The 23,016-nt window shown below is 39.3% G+C and overlaps 2 protein-coding genes across 13 annotated transcripts in view; both read left to right on the top strand.

The window, feature by feature from the left end:
• Nucleotides 1-8,462, top strand: part of sorcs2 (sortilin-related VPS10 domain containing receptor 2) — a 311,391-nt gene extending 302,929 nt beyond the window's left edge. The window contains exons 20-28 of one of the 12 annotated variants that reach the window (XM_085758983.1): nucleotides 349-482; nucleotides 943-1,066; nucleotides 1,586-1,698; nucleotides 2,291-2,413; nucleotides 2,520-2,616; nucleotides 2,730-2,777; nucleotides 3,103-3,205; nucleotides 4,922-5,127; nucleotides 6,423-8,462. In XM_085758983.1, the coding sequence (XP_085615109.1) occupies nucleotides 349-482; nucleotides 943-1,066; nucleotides 1,586-1,698; nucleotides 2,291-2,413; nucleotides 2,520-2,616; nucleotides 2,730-2,777; nucleotides 3,103-3,205; nucleotides 4,922-5,127; nucleotides 6,423-6,487 (1,013 nt within the window). In that variant the 3' untranslated portion in view covers nucleotides 6,488-8,462. Of the gene's footprint in view, nucleotides 1-348; nucleotides 483-942; nucleotides 1,067-1,585; nucleotides 1,699-2,290; nucleotides 2,414-2,519; nucleotides 2,617-2,729; nucleotides 2,778-3,102; nucleotides 3,206-4,921; nucleotides 5,220-6,422 lie in introns of all 12 variants that reach the window. The other 11 variants (XM_085758984.1, XM_085758985.1, XM_085758986.1 and 8 more) reach the window with 11 other exon arrangements.
• A 1,755-nt stretch (nucleotides 8,463-10,217) lies between these two features.
• Nucleotides 10,218-23,016, top strand: part of zanl (zonadhesin, like) — a 39,979-nt gene continuing 27,180 nt past the window's right edge. Inside the window, exons 1-2 of the mRNA XM_085760459.1 lie at nucleotides 10,218-10,459; nucleotides 22,456-22,481. Of these exons, the coding sequence (XP_085616585.1) occupies nucleotides 10,218-10,459; nucleotides 22,456-22,481 (268 nt within the window). The remainder of the gene's footprint in view (nucleotides 10,460-22,455; nucleotides 22,482-23,016) is intronic.

Genomic DNA, 23,016 nt, shown 5'->3' with positions numbered 1-23,016 from the left:
TCACACAACTCCAAAATTAAACAACATTTCAGGCGTGTTCCTCAAACGAGATAACTTTTCACTTCCCAGAAACAATTTTTTATATCTGACTTTTGAAATGTTATCATACAAGGAAAGTCTACAGTATGATGTCTGGGGATGGAAGTAGAGATTTTATTCTGTTCTGTCTCTCACTTTGACAAAATGTCTTTGTACAGCTTTAAAAGTTAATGCACTATTTTGTGTTGTAAGAGATGAAACTGATAAGGAAGACTGTAGCGGACGCTGAATCATATTTTACTGAAGCATTTCAACCATTCTGAATTAGTCCTAACACACCTCCATGAATCATCTGTTCTTCTCTTACAGCTCCTCTACAAGAAGTTCACCTAGAGGTGGTTCCCATCGCTGGGAGAAACAATGAGGTCAATCTGACGGCCATTGTTCTTCCCACAGAGGCAAACCTGACAGTCCTGTACTGGTGGATAGGAGACAACCTGCAGGTAACTTCACCTTCATTCATTCATACATTTAGTAGCATCAGAATTTCATACTGTGTTTTTGAATGTCTGACTCCCCTGAAGCTGCATAATTGATAATAATAGTGTACATACCATTGGCATAATGTTGTACAATACAAATGATATGGAAAACATAAGTACAATAAGTGTACTTATATAATAGGTATATTGCTTTACTGCTTACAAATAACACAATAACCTTCCATTCCTTTTTATTATTATTATTTTTCAGCAAAATAAGTAGATTATTCTAGATAAGAGTAACTTAATGCCCAATGAAGATCTTATATAAATGTAATCCATTATTATTATTTATTTTTATGATGCTGACTGTGTTCAGGGGAGAAACAGGCTTGACATTTTAAGCGCTACTTTGTTGTTTTTTTGATAAGGAAGCTTGAAAATTTGATAGAACTAACATCCATCTGTTACTCCCATGCAGCCCACACTGACTCTAGAAAACAGTCTTCTGACTCGCTTCCCTGAGACGGGAGAGATTACAGTCACCGTCCAGGCTTCCAATGGCAGATCCATGGTGCAGGACACAAGCACTGTCCGGGTCTACGGTAACACAGTGAAATGTTATTCAAGCTTGTAGTAGAGGAGTTGACTATGAAACACAGAAAACAGAGCTCTTCTGAAGTTACTGAATTATGCACTGTCCTACAGCAGATTTTCCAGAGCTTTCAAATGTCATTCATGGTTTCATTCATTTGTGAAATTTGCCAAAGTTAAAGATCTATGGTCTATGGTTCATTCAGATACAACTGTTACCTTAAACAGTTGATGATGATGTGAGATGTTGTTTTTGAGTAGTTTATGTAGGCTATCTGTATTTGTAAATGAACACATGGTTGTCCAAACTGAATCTTTATACGTTCAACAAGACACATCTGGCTGGTCCATCATCACACATCTCTGTGCATCTATGTTTCTACACTACACTTTACACATTATTAGATCAATACATTCTGTGTACATGTGTATATATTTAAACCTGCAACATTTTTGACATCCATTAAGATTCCTCTTTGGATAGTGGAGTGTGATATTTGACAACAATCCTGTGTTTCATCCAATTCCAGATAACTTCCAGGTCATCCCTCTGAGCTTCAGCAGCAACCTAGACCACTTCAACCCCAACATCCCAGAGTGGAGAGAGGACATCGGTCACGTGGTCACTAACATACTCGCTAAGGTAGAAGGAGGGGGCTGTAGGAGCCATCATGGAGAATACGCAGATTGAATTACTTCTTAAAAACATCATCAGCATCATTTTTATTAAAAGACAAATGCCCCCTAAATCCTGTTGTATAAAGCACATCAATTAGTTTTCTGTGTAAAAATGTCACAAGTGCCATATCGGGAAACTACATCTGAAAATAATTAATTAACATCCCTTGCTCAGCCCCTTCATTGTTTTAATGGTTGAACTTCTGCTACTTGTGTATTCTTTTTACGATCTTATTTCTATATATCAGTGGTTTATTGGTTTTGTTTTTTGTGCTGATGTAAGGGTAGTTTTGAACAATGGTTATCTAATCTTTTCCCAAGTTCTTATGACCTCTCCTTCAACTCATGATGTTTTCTTGATAAAAACAAAAGGTTTAGGAGGTTGAAGAAGTGTTGGAGATCTGGTTCAGGAGCTATACGTACTAGCAGCTTGTGTCTTTAGGGTTTATTATTACTAGTGACCTCCTTCAGTCACATGACTTATTACCAGTATTTATATTTTCACTGTTTTGTTTATTGAGTAGCTATATGACTGGCCAATAACCATCTAACTTTAGGTTACAGGCGTTCCTCAGGAGTCCCTGGTTACAGTGGTCAAGCCGGGCCTGCCCACCACTGCAGACCTGTACATTCTCCCACAGGACAGCAAACCAGCCAAGAAGAGTGTGTTTATAGACAAGGTACATGCACAAAGATATAAATCCATTACAAATACTATATAAATGGTGGTTCATTGTGTTGGCAGAAGCAAATGTCTTTCTTAATAATCAATCCCCTCATCCTCAGCATATTCAAGCCATCATGCAGGCCTTCAACGACAACAATGTCAGCTTTGTGGTGCGAGGACTACAAGTACTGGTGATGCTGGCTGACCCAAATGGAGGTATATGTAATTACTGACCATTTAGTCTGCTTTTAAACCTGTATTTCGTTTGTGTATTTATTTATTGTTGTTGTTGTTTAATGATAATTGCATGTTATACATTTATTTTCAAGGGCTAGGTCTAATTGCTAATGACACAACAGCTACAGCAGCAGAGAATGGTGCGTTCATGACCCATACACCTGCAGATCTCTGAATCAACCTAATCTCAATATTCTCTGATTTCTGCACCATTTCCTTTCCTGGTTTGATCCGGTTTGAGCTGGTCTGGGCTTTGCTGTGCTTCATTTTCAACAATATTTCTTGTTGAAAACTTAACTGGCTTGGATTTTGGTCGACAGGTCTTTTCATCTCACTTTCCTGCAGATCTTTGTCTTGATATCTTCTTCCGTTTTTACACTGAATTGCAAATCCTCTTAACCTTTTGCTCTGGTCGTGTGGACATGAATTATTCCTCATCAGTGTATCTGTGTGAATCTTTATTAGGTTACCATGGAGCAGCTGATGGTCCAGGTGTTTGGGCTCTAGCAATCATTTTCCTAATCAGCATCATCGCCACTGGCTCCTTCATCCTCTTCAAGTTCAAGAGGTGAGTAATGTGAGACAGCTACAGCATGTCAGCAAGAGCCTGGAGCAAACTGCACTCGACCAATTCCTTTTATTGACTCTTTTTGACCATCACTGGTGTTAATGAAAGAAGATGTTTTTTCTTGTGTGATTCATTTTTAGGATTTACTGAGAAAGATATTTTGTATTTTGCTATATAAATATAATGTTGTTACATAATTAATTTAACAAATTACTCAGAGTCAGAAGATTCACTTTATGTTCATTCTTAATGTTCTAACACCAAGGTCACGCTTGAGTCTCAAATAACAGCTGAAAGCAAAGCATGAACAAACATAATCAATGAATATGCAGCATGTGCATGAGGCTGATATTGAGAGAACTTATTTCTATTTAGCATTTTATATGCAGTAAATAACTTTTCTACTTTGATTTAGAGTCTACGGTTTTCCTAGTTTCTCTGTGAGGCTGTACTTACCCCTAAAAAAGGGGCGCTTTTTGTTACTGTCAATAGTGCCATGGCTTAATGTGTTAGCATGCTTACATTTGCCATTACTGTTGTCAATATCAAGAGAATGTGATTGATTTGTAGTATTGACAACAGTAGCCTAATGCACCAGATGTCAGGAAACCATCTGCTACTTAAAGGGATACGCCAACATTTTTTTGTGTGTGTATTGCCTCACTCCCGAGTCCATGACAAGCAGATAGACACCATCCTTTCGACTGTGCGTGCAGTAATGAGGGAGAGCCCGTATCAGCCGCAATTAGCTTAGCTCAAACGCTGGAAGTGTATCGGTAGTGTTAGCCTGCCTCCACCTAAATTCATCCGTGACGCGCTTCAGCAACTCTAAACGGACCGATCTTCGTCTCAGAGCTGATAAAACTCTCCGGTAAGGCATCTTGAGCGGTCAAATGCCGGTAACGGGACGAGATCGGTCAAAACGGGGGGTTCAAGCAAAGACGGTTTATTTTGGTTCAAGCTAGCTACATCGAGGGTAGGTTAGCTTCCTATTTCAAAGTAAAAGCATTTCTGTATGTAAAGGGCAACGGGTGTTTTAGTTTGTGAAAGTAACCGGAAGTAACCGGAAGTGTGTTGGTCACAACAGCTAGCTTGAGTAGCGCCGAATTCGTCCGAACAAAATTGTAAACAGCTGGTATTTAGACAAATTAACGACACACTGCTGAGCTAAACGTCTACTTTCTCGCCTAAAAATGTTTGAAATGTCGATAAAGTGATACATTTACAGAGTTTAGAGCTAAAATAAAATCAGCTTCTGACTGCTGACTGACTGCTGCGGCTCAGGTAGGAGGCAGGCTAACACTACCTATGCACTTACAGCTTTTGAGCTAAGCTAATTATGGGCGATACAGGGTCTGTCTCCCTTGTTACTGCACGCACAGTCGAAAGGATGGTGTCTATCTTCTTGTCATGGACTCGGGAGTGAGGCAAGACACGGAAAGAAATGTTGGCGTATCACTTTAAACACTTGGCAAAACTGTGATTGTTGACATATTTTTCTATTATTTCACTATGTATAGCACCATATTGCACAACACTGTTGCATGAAGACTAGTTGATTTAATGTGAGAGACAACTGCATGCTTTATTTTCACGACAATCCCCTGCCAGCAGCAGCACCACCTCACACCCCGAACACAAACATTCACCAAAAAGTCACTTGAATATGCAGCTCAAAACTACAGCCCCATCTTATAAGAACAACAAATCCCACAGTCCTTGGTTTAGGACTGAGGATGCCTATCCTCCACTGTTTTTCAGGAAGCTTCCAGGCAACCGCAACGTGTACGCCCAGATGCACAATGAGAAGGAGCAGGAAATGACCAGCCCCGTCAATCACAGTGAGGACACACAGCACATCATCCAAGGAGAGGAGTTCATTGATGATGACCTGGACTCGCAGACTCTAGGTAACGCAGGAGGTAGCCCCGCCTTCTGTTCCCTTATAAGGACTACCACTAACCACTGCTACTAAAAACCAAGCCACTAACACCAGCAGCTAACACACACCAAGGTACTGAAGAACTTCCCCTTTTTCATCCTTATCACTGGTACACTTAGCCACATTATGAAAGCTTTACTTTTACTTGCAAAGTTGATCACAAGCCACTACTGATATCAGGAATTAATTATAAGGTTAAAGGGATATTTCAACATTTTGGCAAACTCGCCTATCACCATAATCCCTTTAGTCATAAGAGTAGGTTCATTACCTTCAATTATCGGTGCATGTTGTTTTGAGATCAGGTGAGGTGAACGGTACATTGTCCCCTGTCCCTCACAACTCATCAAATACACAATCCAACAACTCCAAAATGCTCTGGTGGACAAGTTGTGACCTGCACATTCACCACGCTATTAAATAATAATGTACCATAATTATACATGATTATTTCATAGCCCTTACTTGTACCGTTCACAAAACAACATGCACTGATAATTAAAGGTAATTACTGTACCATACCCCTAAGATTATATGGCGAATTTGTCAAAATGTTGAGCTACTCCTTTAAAAAAGGTTGGGCCTAATGAACCAACTGTAATGAGGCTCTGGTCTTGCTAAAGACATAATGTCCCTAAAGTCTTAAATGAAGCTCTTTTATGTCCAAGCACCATGTTAAAAAATGCAGATTGGTCGTAACTGTTAATGTTATAACTGTGATATTATATGTCATGTGAGGAAATAAATAGGAACTATATATTCATGGCTTTGAGAGCTACTCTTTTCCTACCACTGCATTAGTGACCAATGATTTATGAGATGTTGTTTGCATGAATGTTAAATACGAAAAGTGCCCTGTGGAGAGGAGAAAGACAAATGATTTGAAACTTGGGGAGGAGCAGGAACATTTGATTATTCTGAACATTTCTCAAGATCTTATAAAACAAAAGATTAATCGATTGACTTTTTTTTTTTTAAATAGATCTATTAAATGATCACACAACAGTAAATAGTTCCACTGATGTGATTAGAAGTAATAAATGACAGTGTTTCTTTATTTATAATGTGAACAATGCAAGTAACATATTTTCCAAATTAGCTTAGTTAATATCAAGGAATGAAAGTTGAGCTTTGACTCAACACCAGGCGTATACAGAAACCTCCACAGGGCAACTTGAACACAAGTGAGCCAGAGCATGTTGAGATTTAAAGTTGTTGTTTAGCATTGCTCATTCACTTGTCTGTGTCCCGTTCCTTCTTCCCCCTTATCGCCAGGCAACCATTCAGGGGTGGTTCTGAGCATCAACTCCAGAGACCTACACAGTTACCTAACCAGCTGATGGCTGCCATGGCAATGCTAGCAAACTAGCCTAGCCTAGCTGGCTAATGAGCACAGGGACTCCACTTTGCCTTCCACCTCCTCGCTCCTCTCCTCCTTCTCCTTGGATACTTCACCTCCACACCATGGCCTCCCTCAACTTCCAGCTTTGTTTTTTGTTTAAGTAACGGCATTTTCTCGGATGTATTTCACATCACCTGGAGCCCCCCTCCCTCCCCCTCTCTTCAGCCCGTACTGACACCTGGTGAAGATGGAGGACACTAAGGACACCTACAATGTATGTTTTGAAAAATAAACTCCGTCTGTACATCGTCTTGCCACTTTGTAGACACTCAAAATCAGCAAGCATGATTCACTGCGCTGGTTTCCAGGCATACTCACTTTCAAAGAGGGTCGAACCAAGAGGCCACAGCTACTGACAGTAGGTGGTTGCCAAAGACGGTGTGGAGGTGACTTTCAAGCACTAAGGGTAGCGTGCAAGTAAATTCAAGAAACATGTATTTTTACTCTCCCCTCGCTTGTTTTATTTCATTCCTTTTGTGCTTCCCACATTTACTAGACTCTCTCTTCAAAGGCAATAATATTCTCTGAATGGAATGTAAGGTTATGATGATGAACCCTTGAGAATTTGCATGTGAAGAGAGGGCAGTGTTGCACTTTCTTACAATCTCACTCACAGGTACTGACCGGAGAGTTCAGCTTTGAAATATTACAGTATGTTTACACAGCTTTCAGTGTTCATCAGAAATCACTGCACATGCACATTTCCTCTTAACTACACAGTTTTTTGGCGTGTGGTGTTTAAAGTCGGCACCACCTCTGTAGGAGCACATCGTCTGTCCCGTGGTGCCTCAAGCAGCAGGTGTTGATCTTGCTCAGCAGCGACATAACCTGTTGGTCAGTTTATTTATTTCCAACAACTGTCCTCTCCCACACATTCTGCGTCAGACTTCGTTCCCCTGGAGACAAAGGTTGCTGTGATGGAGGGAAGGTGTAGTTGATATATTTTACTGTATCAGCCTATATTAGGCGTAGCCCATGGTGGAATCATGTCTCCTTAAAAAGTTTTGGTTTGTTGTATGTAAATGTGTAAATATGACTTTGGACATATTCCTTTTGACATGTGTGTGAATGTTTAACATGTCTACCAATATACACAGCATTTTTTTTTTTGACTTACCCTTCACAGAGTTCCTGAATTTGAAGAATTCCCATTATTTCCAGTTTCCTCAGCCCCATTGCCTGCACGTGTCCATTTTCAATACTTTCAGTGTGATCTCATGAGGAAGATAATTTTACTGTCTTCACTGTTAACTGCAAATAATTTCGTTGTCTTCTATAGATGCTCACAAGTACACAGTGATGACTATGTATATGGATATTTTTGATACACTTGTTTTTCTGTCATTTTTCCTAGTATGTGTAAACACTGGTGAGTGTCTCTGATGACTTTTCTGAAGTCTATTGTTTGATTGCACTAATGATGTAAGCGGTGCACTCGGTATCAGAACAAGTCTACAGACTGAATCAAAACGTCTTTGGGTAAAAGGCCTTTACAGACTACCACTGCTACTAACACCAAGTTCACATATGATTCATCCCAGTTCGTCTTGTATTTAAAGCAACAGTTCACATTCACTTGCTCTGATTTACACCTTAACTCATCTTTTGTACATATTCTGCTCATGCTCAACTTGTTCATAATTTTTTAGTGATGTGTTGTTATTGTATCATGTATGTCCTCTTTACAAAGGGGAAAGTGGAAATTATATTACAATATAATAATGAGCGAGTTTCACAAATGATGGCACCGACCATGTTGTTTTGACCGCACTGGTTTTCTTTGATTCTTTTCTTCTTTCTGCCGTTTGTTTGATCTATTTATTCTGTTGATTTTTGCAATTAAACAATTGTGTGTCCTTATCAGGAAGCGCAGTGCACTCAACCTGCATCCTGGAATAAATCACTCCTATAACTTGTAAGTCCATTGGTTTTATTGGTTTGCATACCTCTTTAGGCAAAAATGAATAAATGTAGTTGCTGTTTGTCTTCTAATGTCCAGTAAGACCAGTACAACACTGGCCTCTTTCTCCTGCCAACCCTATCTCCTGTCCTGGCACAGAAAGCTCAATGAACTGTTAACACATGCCAATAGACAAAAACACAAACCTCAGGAAACATCTTAAGTTTGACAGCTGCAAATATTCACAACAAAACCAAATTCCAACAACACAATGGAAGTGCTTCACTGGGACACTGAAAAGTGATGAGCCCAGGTGGGATGCACCTCTTCTTTGATGCCCAACAATGACTTTTGCAATGAAAAGCATTTAAGCACAGGTCCATCACATCTCAGGTTATTTTTCAGGCCACAGCACATCTGAGGGTGCAGTGTTGATCACTATCATTAATATTATTACAGCTAATGGATTGCTTTTTGAAGAGCTTTCTCAACTCACAAAATGTTGCATGTGTTGGGCCTGGTAGAAGTGTACACTAGTGGTCTTGTAGCCTACCTTCAGGATTCTCTAAGTTTATTGCCACTTAAAGTGCAGCACAGTCAAATTAAAAACATCCTAAATAAAATCAATAGAGTGCAAAACATCAAATATTGTCCATCCATACACTGTATGTGCATGCATAAAAAATTGTGTTTGTGTGTGTAAGTAAGGAGAGGCTAATGACCTGACCTGAAAGAAACTGTTCCGCAGCCTGCTGGTTCTGGAGGCAGCAGGACTAACAGACTGGCATGAAGGTGGGTCAGTCCCTCATTTAAACATCACAATGTTGTTAGAAGTCTGCTCACGTGGTTTTCATACATTTGTGTTTTCCACTAGTTTTTGTTTTCATATCACTTTTATTCACATGCATATCGGGAGTGGAAATTGAAATTGAAACCAAATTGAGTTGGTTAGAAATGGAGAGGAAAAGCACAAAGAATTTAAAGTACTTAGCATTAAACTGTAAGTAAAGTATAGGCGTACACCTTAAAAGATTTGCCAGAAAACCTTTAGTGTCTTTTCAGATTTGAATCAACATGAAAACACTGACTCTGGTTTTTCTCTTACACAGGCTTATATTGTTTGTTTTTTATATGCTGCTAACAAATCACATCGACAATATTACATCATCAATTTAATCGAATTACTTGCAAAATATCATATAGCCTACATAACCAAATTCGTCAATCACAAATCATCCTTTTTAATTTTTGAAAAAAAGTTCACATAATACATCAAACAATCCCACATTCTAAAAACAGAAAAGCCGTCAAAATAATTTGTGTAAGATAATTTATCTAATCCCTTATGTGTTCTTTTTTGTGTCCATTGAGCAGATATCAGTGGAATGTTTTTGTTAATATAAGTCCTAAATAGTCCTATTTTCCGTCAGCAATCACTTACATGAAGTATTTCAGCCTAAACACGAGTCTCTCCGTCACTCTGCTCTGCTGTAACCCGAGGAGAAAATTTTCCTTGTGGGATACAAGTTTTGTGTTTTTCCTTCCTGTGAAGTCATACCAGTTCGATCTGGTACGAGTTCACGGGTCGGAAGTTACGAGTGGCCGTTATAGGGAACTTTCACAGACAACAGGACGGTAAAAACACGAGCTACGGGTTAGTAGTTGTGACTTGAAGCTGTAACTTACGGTTTCAAAAGCGTATCTGCTTTAACATGAATAAAGTTCTATGGGAAAAAAAGAAGCTGTGAATGGCGGCAGACTTTAAAAAATGGCGGAGGTTACTCGTCCTGGCGTCACAGAAGAGGAGTTAGGCCTAGTTGTCCTGTTAGCAGCCTTCCCTAACACCACGAGTAAAGTGTGTGTAGTAGCCCACCCTGTTCCTTCACCTGTCATGAAGAACCTTATCCCGTCCATCCACACCTCTTCCCTCCGTCCTTCATCTGCCGACCCGGCCCAAACTCACTGGGAAGAGGAGGACGAGACTGGGAGACAGCCGGAAGTAGCTACCAGGTGCACAGCCTGAACGAGGTGAACAAGTAGGCCTACTACCAAAGACGGTTTATAAACCATTTATTGAATATCTTTGCTACTACTAATTCAAGTGTGAAACGTTTACATTTCAGTGTGTGTAAACTTGAGGTCGACTTAGATGAACAGTGAGCATTTGACAAATGCAGCCCTGCGTTTTACTTGTGTCTTCTCTAGCCTACATTGCAACAGTAGAGTAAAATTCAAATCATTTCAATGTAGTTTTGAAAAAGTCAATGTCCACTTTTAGCATTAGCCTAATTTATTACTCACTACTATTTTTTGTTTAGGTTAAAGCCAAATTAAAATACCTTGGAAATGCAAGGACTGACCTGCTATCTGCAGAGACCACGGCTTTTTAAACATTGGGAGCTAAAAGATGGAACGTATCCTGTTTTTTTTTTTTTGTAATGATATTGATGGTTAGTTCATCCATATAGTTCTTTGTCCTACATTAAAGTGTGTGTTATACTTGTTTGCAGAGCACTGAGCCAACAGCCATAGATGCCTTGTTCCGAGTAAGAGCAGTTACCCTCTTTCACAACATGGAAGCACCTGGAAGTATTCCTCTGCCATCTGACCCTGCCGGGAGGAATACTGGGTGAGTTGGTTAGTTCCAGATAAACTCACTTTTTCCAGCTGATTCACTGTAAATTTTATACTTTATATCGTACTCTTGAATTGGTGTATTTTTTTTTAGATGAAACTTCTCGTAGGCGGTAAAAATACGCTGACAGCCGTTCACTGTGCTTCTCAGTGGGGGAGAGCAGAGAGACCTTTCTATACTTTGCCATTTGTCACCCATACAACCCCACTTCAAAAAAGCTTTGTTCACTATTTGGCTACAACTCATACGCTAACCAGACACCAAGCAGACATCCAAGCATTGTGACTGCTCCAATATTCCCATGTTCTCTAAAATCAAGTGTGATAAAGTTATTATTTTGTTTTTTATTGCAGTAAAGTAAAACATTCAATTCATTAGTATATGTAAGCATGTACAGACACATATTATATTAGGTAAATTAGTTACCATATTGCTTTCAACAATTAATGTCGGACTTTTAATTTCAAGGTTGATGTTTTAATGTTTTTGAATCCCATGGTCGACACTGGGCTTTCAACAAAAAAAAAAACAATTCCCATTCCATCCACATGGTGGAGCAGGTGATCAAATTATGCAGAAATATACTCTTCAGACTTGATTTTGTTTACTGCATTACACAGTGTAGCAATGTGCACCTATGTTTGTTAGCATACGAATAAACTGAGATCTGACTCTTTGGCAAGAAAAATGCAAAGCAAGAATTTGAAGGACTTCTGGAAAGAAATCAGAGTAATGAATAATTGCAAACTATCTCTCATCTAATATTGATGGTGTGAGTAGCTCTAATAAAGTATCTCAGCTATGGCAGAGGCAGAACTGTGAGTGGTTCCATTGTGTGAAAGGTAATGTGTTTGAAATGGACAAAATAGATAATAATGCAAATGTTACTGTTACTTCTCAAGAAGTGCAGAAAGCAGTTAAAGAGTTAAGTGGCAATAAAGCATGTGGACTAGACAAAATCAGTGCTAGTAAAAAAAAATAGATATGTTTCACAGGGTTTTTGTCACCAGTCCTGTTTAACATTTATATGTAGGACTTTCTGTTTAGTTAAATAATTGTGGCACAGGATGCATGGTAGGAGATACACTAGTTAATCACTTAATGTATGCTGATGATCTTGTTATCTTTTGGCATTGTTCGAAGCAGAGAAGACAGACGATCAGTCTTTCCTGTCTTTTTTCTGTCAGACTCTGTCCTTACAGAGCATGATGAGATGAAATATCTTGGTCATTATATTGACAAATGATCTCTCTGATGACAAGGATATTCATATAGACAGTGTCGAAGAGTGTATGCTCAAGCAAACACGCAGCTGTACACATTCACCATGTGCTCAGTGGATGTAAAGACCCACCAAGAGGTGTATGTACAAGAAAAGCAGCATGCAGAGACTCACTGTGGAATACAATGACTGTATGAGGTTGCTGCTTAAGACTCCGAGAAGTCATATGTTTGCAAGTGGGGTCCATACCTATGCTGCTGTGATACAGAATCTGATGTATAGATTCATATGTAGAGTATCTAACTCATCAAATGGTATTATTTCATGCATAATCAATCCTCAGTCAGGTTCACATCAATGATGGAACCACTGGCGTACACTTGTGTACAGACGGTGATTGCTATATTTTATGTGCATCACCGTTGTTGTTGTTGTTTTAAATGTATTGTTGTATTGTTCTGTCTGTTCTTTGTTTTTAACTTTTTAAGATGTTGGACCTCTCATTGAGATGTGTCTTTAATAAAGTATGAATTGAATTGAAAAAAAAACTGTACTACTGAGAGTCAAAGAACAACTCCAGAGAGTTAGAGGGTTTATTCTGGTTTGGATAACAAATACATTACATTCCCATGAAACAATGGCGTAGCCACGGGTGTGCCAGGGTGTGCCAGTGCTACCCACAGAGGCAGCTGGCACACCCAAAAAATTTGATGCATTTTTTTGTTTTTGTTATAGTCTTATTAACATGTTCTCGATCAAGCATAATAATGAAGGCTGCTGCCTCCCTGCTGCCTGCATCAGACGCATTTTGCCAGCTGGACGCATTGCACATGCTGAGCAGGCATTATGGACTTGGTTTGGAGGACTCTGAATTGACTGTATTTCGGCAACTCATCAAACGGAAAGTGGATGGGGGACATCAGTTTCCATCCATTATTGAAGACTCCTGCGACAAAGATGTTTTCCCCAACATTAACTGTTTGCTTGGTATTCTGATGTCATTGCCTGTTACAAGTTGCTCTGTGGAGCACCCGTTTTCAGTTGTAAACAGGATTAAAACCATCAGCAGAGCTACAATGCTCACAGAGACACTGAATAGCATCTTGTTGCAATGCAAGGCAAGTTTATAGCCCAACAGTTTGTCTCAAAGGACTTTACACAACATCATAACAACATCCTCTGCCCTTAGACCCTCACATCCACTAAGGAAAAACTCCAAAGAAAACCCTTACAGTAACAGGGAAAAAAACAGGAGAAACCTCAGGGTGAGCAACAGGACAGTGCACCCAAGGGGGACAGAAGAAGCGGTACAAAGACGCCATCAAAACCCCCATTAAAAAGTGATGCATCAGCCAGAACACTTGAGAGGAGGCAGCCCTCTCAGATTTGTGGCACAGGATGGTCCATGAGGGTACAGCACAGTTAGAAAAGGACCTCTACCATCCACCATGCCGCAGAAGCAAAGAGGCAACAGAGGAAGGAGAGATCCACCTCCAAAACGGCTCCACAAACCCAAACTACAACGATCATGGCAACCACTCACATATGCCACCATTGCAACAGAGACTGTGGATCAAGGATTGGCCTCTACAGCCACCTGAAGACCCACAGATGACCAGACCCACCAACAAGAGGACAATCATACTCATTTCGAGTGATCCCCAATGATGATGGTACAGACAAGAAATGGGTTAGGGTAGGGGTTTGATACGACTGCTCGTACCATGAGACATAAGGGATTTTAACAGTCTGTTGTCTGTCAGGCAAGGCCAGTACCCAGTTGCAGAGGGATGGTTTTAGTCCAAGCAGCAGTAGTTGAGTTAAGTCTGTGTGATAATTGAACTAAAGTCCAGGAGGAGCAGTGAATGGACTTGGGTGCCAATATGACTAAAAGTCATTATCATGTTAGTGTGCTGTGTAAACCAGGGCTCTGATTCTTCTTGTAAATACTTCTATCAATTTTACAGAGGTAAAAAAATAAATGAAAATGAAAATGTAGTTTTATAATGCCTCATAAATGCATTATAATGTTTTATGAATGTTCTTGCAATGCATTATCAATATGACCTTGGAAAGCCTTACCAGAATATCCCATTATGTAAATGTCATTTCTGAGTCATTTCATACTGTAATCCATGTAATAAAGTAATCATATTATTCTTTTTGTTCCAATAAATAACAAAAAACTGTGTAAATGAAAGATACTTGACAACAGTTGCAAACAGTTTTCCCTTTGAGAGAGAAATTCCATTGTTCTAGTGTTTTCAGTTTCAGTTACACAAGGCAGTATGAAGAGTTCTTGAAAACGTGCATTCACAATAGACAAATATTGTGTTAATACCACCACCAAGCACATGCATTCTTGTTCAAACATAAGAAAGGACATACACTGCCCACTGCATGCCAATCCTTATATCCGTGTGGCTCTAAGGAACTCAAACGGAGTGAAAAAGTCTAAAGATCAGAAGTGGCGCACAGAGCTCTTTATACACACCCTGTACAAACTACAAACTACTTTAAACTGTCACCAGCCTGGATTACAAATAATTCAATTCAGATGTCAGCTTCAAGCCAACAGACCCTAAGGGCTCTGGGTTCAATAGTGGTTTCGTATAGAAATCAGAATTTTCACATACCTTTCATGCCAAACAGTTAAGTGTATTGTAAAAGTCAAGATGCTTTAATCAAACTATGGGGAGTGGGGTCGCAAAATTTTTAAGTTAAGACTGAAAGCTTACCTGTTAAATCAAGGTTCCTAATAGTTTCTTTTCCAATATATTTGTCATTGGATCATTATCTCTTTACATGCTCATACACTCACTCAGTCAAATACAATTATTTTATATTAATACATAGGCTACCCATGTTTTTATTTCTGACTTTTTTGAGTGTGTGCTATAAAATGGCACTTGTATTGCTTTCTTTTTTGTTATTTGTTGTTGCTTTCTCCTATTGTTGTTGATTTATCTTCTGAATGTATGTATATTTCTTGGGGAGGTGCTTTTTATAAGCCCATATAGGGTTTTTTAACCTCTCCCGCACTTACTATTCTTGTTTCATTACTGCCAAGTGGTCATTGACATCTTGGCGAAATGGTTTGCAGACAGCGATTTCTCCTTTCTTTGTAAAGGACAGACCAGTATTTCCTTTTCTATAGGAGATAAGATATATGAGGCACTCAAGACACTGTTCTTAACATTAAGAGAGTTCTTATCATGGCTGCTGCTGATATACTTCCAAAGCAATAAAGACATGTTCAACCGCCGAAATCTCATCTAATCGTGCTTAAATTGTTTGTCCACACAAAAATCCCAACACAGCGCATTTAAGCAATATTACCCGAGAGGGTGTGCTTTAACGTCATTTGAGCACGACGGTGATGCGGTCAGGACCGAGGCGCTTGCGCCGAGGTCCGCAAGCATCACCGAAGTTCTCAAATGACGTTAAAGCACACCCTCGAGGGTAATATTGCGATTATACAACTATTACCAACTAAATAAAATGTATCATCAAAATATATTCATGTTGATGGACGTTTTGCTCTCAAAATTTAAAGTTTTTTGCGAGTGTGCTTCCCGTTTCCATGGAAATAATTGGGGTCTGACTAATAACTGAAACACAATCAGTCACGTCAGTAGACTCCTATGTGTAATGGAACCTAGTTCACCTCTACAGCAAATAGTCCGAATCTTAGTAACGACCTAGCAACAGAAATGATTTTCTAGTCCCAGATGAGTGAACTCTGAGCTGACGTTCATGTTTTAACGCGGTCGCGGACTTTCGCCGACACAGCTGATGGGAAAGCCAAACATTTCAATTACTCCAGATTATTTAAAAGCCCAAAAGTCGCAAAGAGAGAGAGGGAGAGAGAGAAACGTAGAGGTATCCAGATCAGCTCTAGGCCATATTTTATTTTCACCGCTGTTAGGCTACATCTAGCGTCTCTCTGACGGACTTTCCCTAACGGACAAACGGACTAACTAAATCAATACTGCTCAAATAAACAAAAAATGCTTATTTTTATAGCCAAGATTATGTAGAATGAGGGTTCGTTGTGGTGGTATAGAGTCTTGATGCTCAGGAAAACAGACAAACAGGAACGGAGAAACGGAGACAGACTTTGTTTACACTCCACTTTACTGACCGGCATCATCACCATGACAACCACAAACAATCACCACTACCACACACATTGAACCAATCACAGGCAGGGGGAAACAGCTGATTACTACACAAATACAGGCTACAAAATAACAAAACTATTAATACATTAACTATAGACATATGCACTAAATGTAATACCCAAACATATCCCAACTTTACAGTTATAACAAAGATGATGATTTTTTTTTCTATTAGGCTATATTTAAAAAAAAAATAAAAAAATAAAAAAACATGTTCACCGGTCACAATATAGCTACGTGTCTCTCACACCGAAGGGAATACCCTCTCGGCTAAAACGTTTCAGATTTATCACTTTATTTATTATTATTATAGAAATGCACTTGCATACTGCCATTAAAATTGCAGTTGTTGAAGTAACTCATAAAGTCCATGTTGGAGCTCTGCCGTTTAGCAGGTGATGTGGTTGAGCGACCTTCCAATGGTCTCTTGTTTTCCTGGCCAGCGCACAGCAGGTTACTCCACCGTTTCCTATTATCCAGAGAAGGTGCCCAGTAGCTCTGGAGAGAACTCTCCGACCTGTGTCCACTGACAGTCATTATTTCTCTGGCTTCGAGTCCACCCTCTGCCAGTTTCTGGATGGTGGTACTTCTGATGCAGTGATTTGTGTATATCACTGATGTTCCTGCCTCTTTGGATATACGCGACAGCATTGAACCCAGGTAGTTAACGCCCATCGGCTCCAACGAGTACCACACGTCCCCTAACCTTTCTCCTCTTTTTGGATGGAGGTAGAACGCTTTGGCTTCTTCGGGGATTTTTGAAATGTATTTTTCAAATGATGAAACCGGGCACAATTCATTCCCTTGGTCTTCAAACATTGCGCCTCTCCTGCTTTGACGGTCCCTTTCATGGTGGTTTTTGTGATTTTTTGTCTCCTCGTTGAAGCCGAGTGTCACATATTTGGTGCCTTTAAAAAAGCATATGAATTATCAGGTAAGTTTGACCACATAATAACAACATAATAAAAAAAATAATTACGGTATGCATAATATGCGTGGCTCTTTGAGAAACCCACCTGTTGAATCGCGTTTTATTTCTAAGGATTGAGGCGTTAGTTTTCTCAGACCCTCCTTTCCTCTCCTTCCAAAATGTAACTGGATGTCAAACCACACTTTGTTTACTAAGCCCCGCGCTGTCTGGATTCATTGCCTCCGATTTTCTTAAAACGACCAGGTCCTCCTCGGTGATCGCGGCATGATGTTCCGTTTTGTCGTGGCCCGCTCTCCTGAGAGACTTAATGAGTCCACTAAACACGTTGTTAGACGTTGTGAACTCAGTGTCCTGCATTAGACACCATGCGCGACTGAGAGGAGGGTCGTTGATGTACCGGTTGATGCCTGCCCTCAATCCGACGTAGCTGCTGATGGAGTAGTGCTGACCCTGGCTGTTTCTTGCTGACCCATAAAATTCACGAAGAATCCTGTTTAGTTCTACTTTTGTAACAGTTACAAAATCTACGTCCTGCTTGGTGCTTTTCAGAAATTCCTGGAAACATCTGACAGCCCAAGACGTTGATCGGGACGTGGTCTGTTCGTTCCTGGACAGTTCCAGTTGATTGAGCTCTTCATGTGACATGGGCACAAATCTTTCTTCTTTTGTCATTTGGTTCTTCTCATCCTCCTCCAACCATTCATCCAAACTGAGACCGCCAAATAAATCAAAATTAACAACAAACGGATCCATTTTGTAGCGTATTTTTCAGCCGTTTCCTGCTCCAGCTCTGACAGTTACAATGTTGCCATGGAGATGGATACAATGTTGCCACAGACTTGGCGGAGTAATATTTTTAGTGATGAGTTAGGCGTGCTGTCATGCTGATTTGAGCACGTTCTAAATGTCTTGTTGACCAATCAGATTGCTTGGTCGGAACTACTTGTTGTATAATTTTCAGTAACAACACATTTTTGGACTGTCTCTTGGACAGTTTCAGCACATCCTGAGCAGCAGATCTCTGGTTTGAGATCCAGGCAGTCTTCTTCCACTCTGTCTGTCTCCACCTTACCTATCAAATGAAAGCATCATAAAAAAAACAATAAGTTGGACTCGGATATATCATCTGGGGGGACTCAATAAGTAATGAAAAAATAGTGTTGTTTTGTTTCGCATTTAGTAATTAGAGTTTCAGGATCAAACAATCTGAAGTTGTCTTTCGGCCTCTTTAACTGCTCAGTTGTGATTAGCAGCGTCTGTTTTTAGACAAGTTTGTCACATTTAGCCTACCAAACTTTAATAAAAGTTTTATAAAATTGATCAGACACTTACCACCACCTAGCTCGCTGACTTAACTGCATCAGTCTAAGTACCTGGGAAAAGGATTTCAAACTATGAATTCCCAGAGGCTGAGATGTTATTGAGTACAAATGTCTGCTCAAGACCTTGGTACAAGTAGGCAGCAGCAGCCTCCACATCACCTCCTTGGTTTGCCAAGAAACCTATTTGTAACAACTGGAATGACAGTGTGTTTCTTCATACATCTGACACTTCACCTCTTTTTCATCCGTTCCATTTTGTAATTTCTGGAATATCTTCTTCCTCCACCCCTGATAGTTAAATGTGTGACGAATATGTTTAGATGGTTTGAGATAAAACTGTTGCTAAGGTCAGAGACTAGGTGTGGCTCTCAGGTGGACGGAAAACGGTTATGTAACTATGCTTTCCTTCCCCTCCCTTTTATGTCTCTGATTTTATACCATGGGTGTTGCTTGGTTTCGGCTATAACAATTTTGTATAGTCATTTTATCATTATTATTTTTCTTCTTGTTTTCTTTCTCATGGTTACTTTACACTTTTCTGAACCTGTACGTCTCCAATGAAGAAGGCAAAAATGAAGATTAGATAAGAAAGCCTGTATTGCCCCTGAGGTGCAGTTTGATATCCAACAGTAGTCAAATCAACCACTGAGTACATCATAAAGTACAATAATAAAAATAAATTGCAGACGTACATGCATGATATCATTGTAATTATATGTAAGCACACAGAGTCCATCACTTTGTTAATTGCATTGGCAACTAAGCCAACAAGGCTTAGTTGCCAATGCAATTAACACATCCAACAGCTGATGGGACAAATAGGATGATGAGGTTCTACTAAAATGACCTTTGCCACCTGAGTGACAATGTGTCCAAAATAATTTAAGTTAGCGAAAATGATCTTTCAACAAAGTTTAACAATATTTCCCAGCAATCTGTTGAGACTCACAGACTAACAGACCACTGCAAAAGTTACAATCGACAATATAAATAAATAATTTAGTCATCCACCTCAAGAAGAACAGTCTCTGGCCTCTTTTCAGATGAGGTCTGTTGGCCTCAGACGATCTCTATCATCTCAAGAATATCTCTCCAGTGGGGGTCATATTCCGAACATATGAAATATGTAACGGAGTGGAGAGATAGTCTTCACTCAGAGAACCAAGATTTCAATGTAACCATACGTTGTGTTATCCAGGATAGTACATCTCGGTATACCTTTGATTTAGAAACATTAGATGGCCAGTAATGTGGCCACAAGGTAAAGACTAAAGCATGGCCCCTCAATGACTACAAGGAAGCTAGAATCATTGAAACATTATTATGAGCCTTGACTCAAATGTGCTCAAATGTATTGTCACAGTTTAGTGAAATTGTTGAAGAGGTGTAATAAAAAGCTCTTACAGTCATGGACAGTAATCTTCTTTTTTCTGTTCTTTTCCTGGTTTGTTCTAGAACTGCCTGTCTGCGCTGTGGGTGTGTGTACATGGGTGTGTGCAGGTGTTTTGGAGCAGCGCCATCATGACTAGAGAGCACAGGACAAAAAAGAAACAGTGCAACCATAAATGATTAGGTGATACAATTATCATTACTTTATTGTACTTTGGATGAATTGATTCTTTATATGCAGCGCATCACCAAATATGCTGTGACCTGGTACTGGTCCATGGTCCAGAGATTGGGGAACTCGGCAGTAAAACCTCTGGGACGTGGTACAACAGGATATTGGCAGTTTGAATGTGCAACTGAAAAATCTACAGAAATGGTGTGATTCAGTCGAGTGAGTTTTTGTAGTTTGGGGATGGTGCTGACAAGAATTCAGAGCTCACCCGAGAGCTGACTGTATGTGTTTATAAGGCTACTCATGCCTGCTGTATGAATATTTTAACTGAACAATAGGTCTGATTTACTTTATAAATTATGATAATGAACCACATGCAGTAATAACTGATCCTTTTCCACTGGAATGACTGTGGTCATTTAATAATAGTTTATAGTGTCCCTTAGCTAGTGGTGAGGCTTAACTCACTGCATGTTTAATACCTCGTATTGTTTTTGCTGAAGAATACACATATGAACATAGGAAAATCGCACATGTCAATATACAATATGTGCTGAAAAAGTGGCTCCACGTGATCAAAGTATTCTGTTTATTACACAATAACCTTTATAGTGTCTTACAGTACAAGTTCTCATTTGTAATGTACTGTTTGATGGGCATCCCCACCCTATGAACTGCTGATAGGTCAAAAATCATGCATACATATGCTCTGATACATACCTACAAACCACACCCAAAAGACCTTGCCCTGTCCCTATCACTTACAGTTACTCATTTACACATTTTGCAACATCACGTAATGCAGTAATTCAGCATCCACAGCAACCACCCACCCAACACATCCACCTGGGTTTCCAACAAACACTCCCCTGACCCATCCTAGCCCTATATAAAGACCTCTGCTCTGTCCCTTCTGTCTTCCTCTCCTGCTAACAAAAAGTTAGCCATGGATATGTTACGCCTTCTAATTTTGCTCTTATGGATGTGTGTCTGCACAACAGGAGAGGCACAACAGAGGTGAGTCCATTCCACAACAATAACTCCACAAAAAAGAAAAAATACAGAAAAAGCATAATGAGAGAAGTTGAATTATACAGAAAATTTTGCAGACTTATTGTCAAACTCTTCTGGGGTCATGGAGACATGGCGATTTTCTCTGAGCCTATACAAGTCTGATATGTCTAACTTGGTATTATGCATGACCTAACAGAACTGCAAAAAATCTTGAGGATACGTCTCACTTTGACCAAGTTACATTTAAGAACCAGTTTTCAGTAACGGAAAGTAATCGCACTCGAGCAATTTTTTTTTTTTTGGTTGATCGGCTGTATTTACGGTTTCATGTGTCATAGTTATGACGGTTAGACAGATGAATTAGTCTCTAACAAATCCTAAAGTTTGACATGTCAGAAATTTAAAGAAAAGCTGCGTGTTAATGAGTGATCTACAAACGTAAAAAAAAAATCCAAATGAGTATCATTAATGGTTCCAAAAATGAAATTTAATTAAATTTAATGTATTTTTAAATAGGATAAAAGTCACAATATGATTGTAATCACATATTAACAAGGGCATTGTCGACATTTTTAATAAAAACAAGAAAAATATGAACAATTCCAGTTTATATTGTTGTGTTACTTCTGACCTGTCATTTTTTCCCCCTGGGATAAAGTAACAAAGTGCAGCTTTTCTTCAGAGTCAAATTATACTGCCGTCATTTCACATTTATGCAAAATAACACCTATTGATAGAGAACACATGTGAGATCAAAACAAAAAAAAAACGTTTTAGCCAGTTCTGGGATAATAGCATTTAGTGCTGCTCATTAATTGAGTCCTAGTTTTAAGGCAGTTTACAAAGTCATAATGTCAAATATAATGAATGCTCAGCTGGTAGAATAGTGGTAACAATCTTGGATGAATTCTAATCGTAATGTGGATTAAACGAGTCTTTACTTTTACACAATATTTCAGACACATTGTACATGTTGTCATATTATGTTGTTGCCTCCGGGGCTGCCCTACATAACCATAGAGTAAATAATTAACCTGTTGTGTATTTAGCTATTGATGTATTTTCTGATTAGCTTTTTAGGCATGTGTACTTTACTGTGAAGTGCTTTAATTTATGTCTTTTTTCCTTTTTTTACAGCCTACAGAAAACACAAAGGGAAGATGGTAGGTTGATTATAATCATCCAATCAAATGTTTGAATCTTATACACTACAACATAAAAGAAATGTAGGCTACATTTGATTAAACAACAACTTGTCTGGCACGCTCACATAGAGCTAAGACAACTGTAGGCTACAACATATGGTCCACTACTATCACACTGTCTTGGACGAAGCTCATAGCGAACATAAATAAGGAAAAATTGGGGAGTCTGATCCCACTGATTAAGACTTGGAATCTCTCATACCTATAACTATAGATAATACAGTGTATCTCCATATTAATACATGGAAGAACCTGCAGTTGTGGACAATCATGTCTATACCATGTTGATTTTGCATAAGCAAACTGAGACATTGTAGTTAAACGGAGTAGCATTAGCTATGTAGCTCATTGAGCACACTTTTTTTTACCTTCAGAGTTCCTGAATTAGTACATTATGTCAGGTATCTACAGATGAATGCCAGTGTTAGCTATTTTCAATATGACACCCTCAAGCTGCGGTTTAGTTAATCAGAATCATGTTTATTGCTAAGTG

This window comes from Trachurus japonicus, chromosome 18 (genome assembly GCF_045865225.1).
Source record: "Trachurus japonicus isolate A0001 chromosome 18, Traja_1.0".
In the NCBI taxonomy this organism is placed as follows: domain Eukaryota; kingdom Metazoa; phylum Chordata; class Actinopteri; order Carangiformes; family Carangidae; genus Trachurus; species Trachurus japonicus.
This window is presented reverse-complemented; position numbering and strand designations above follow the sequence as displayed.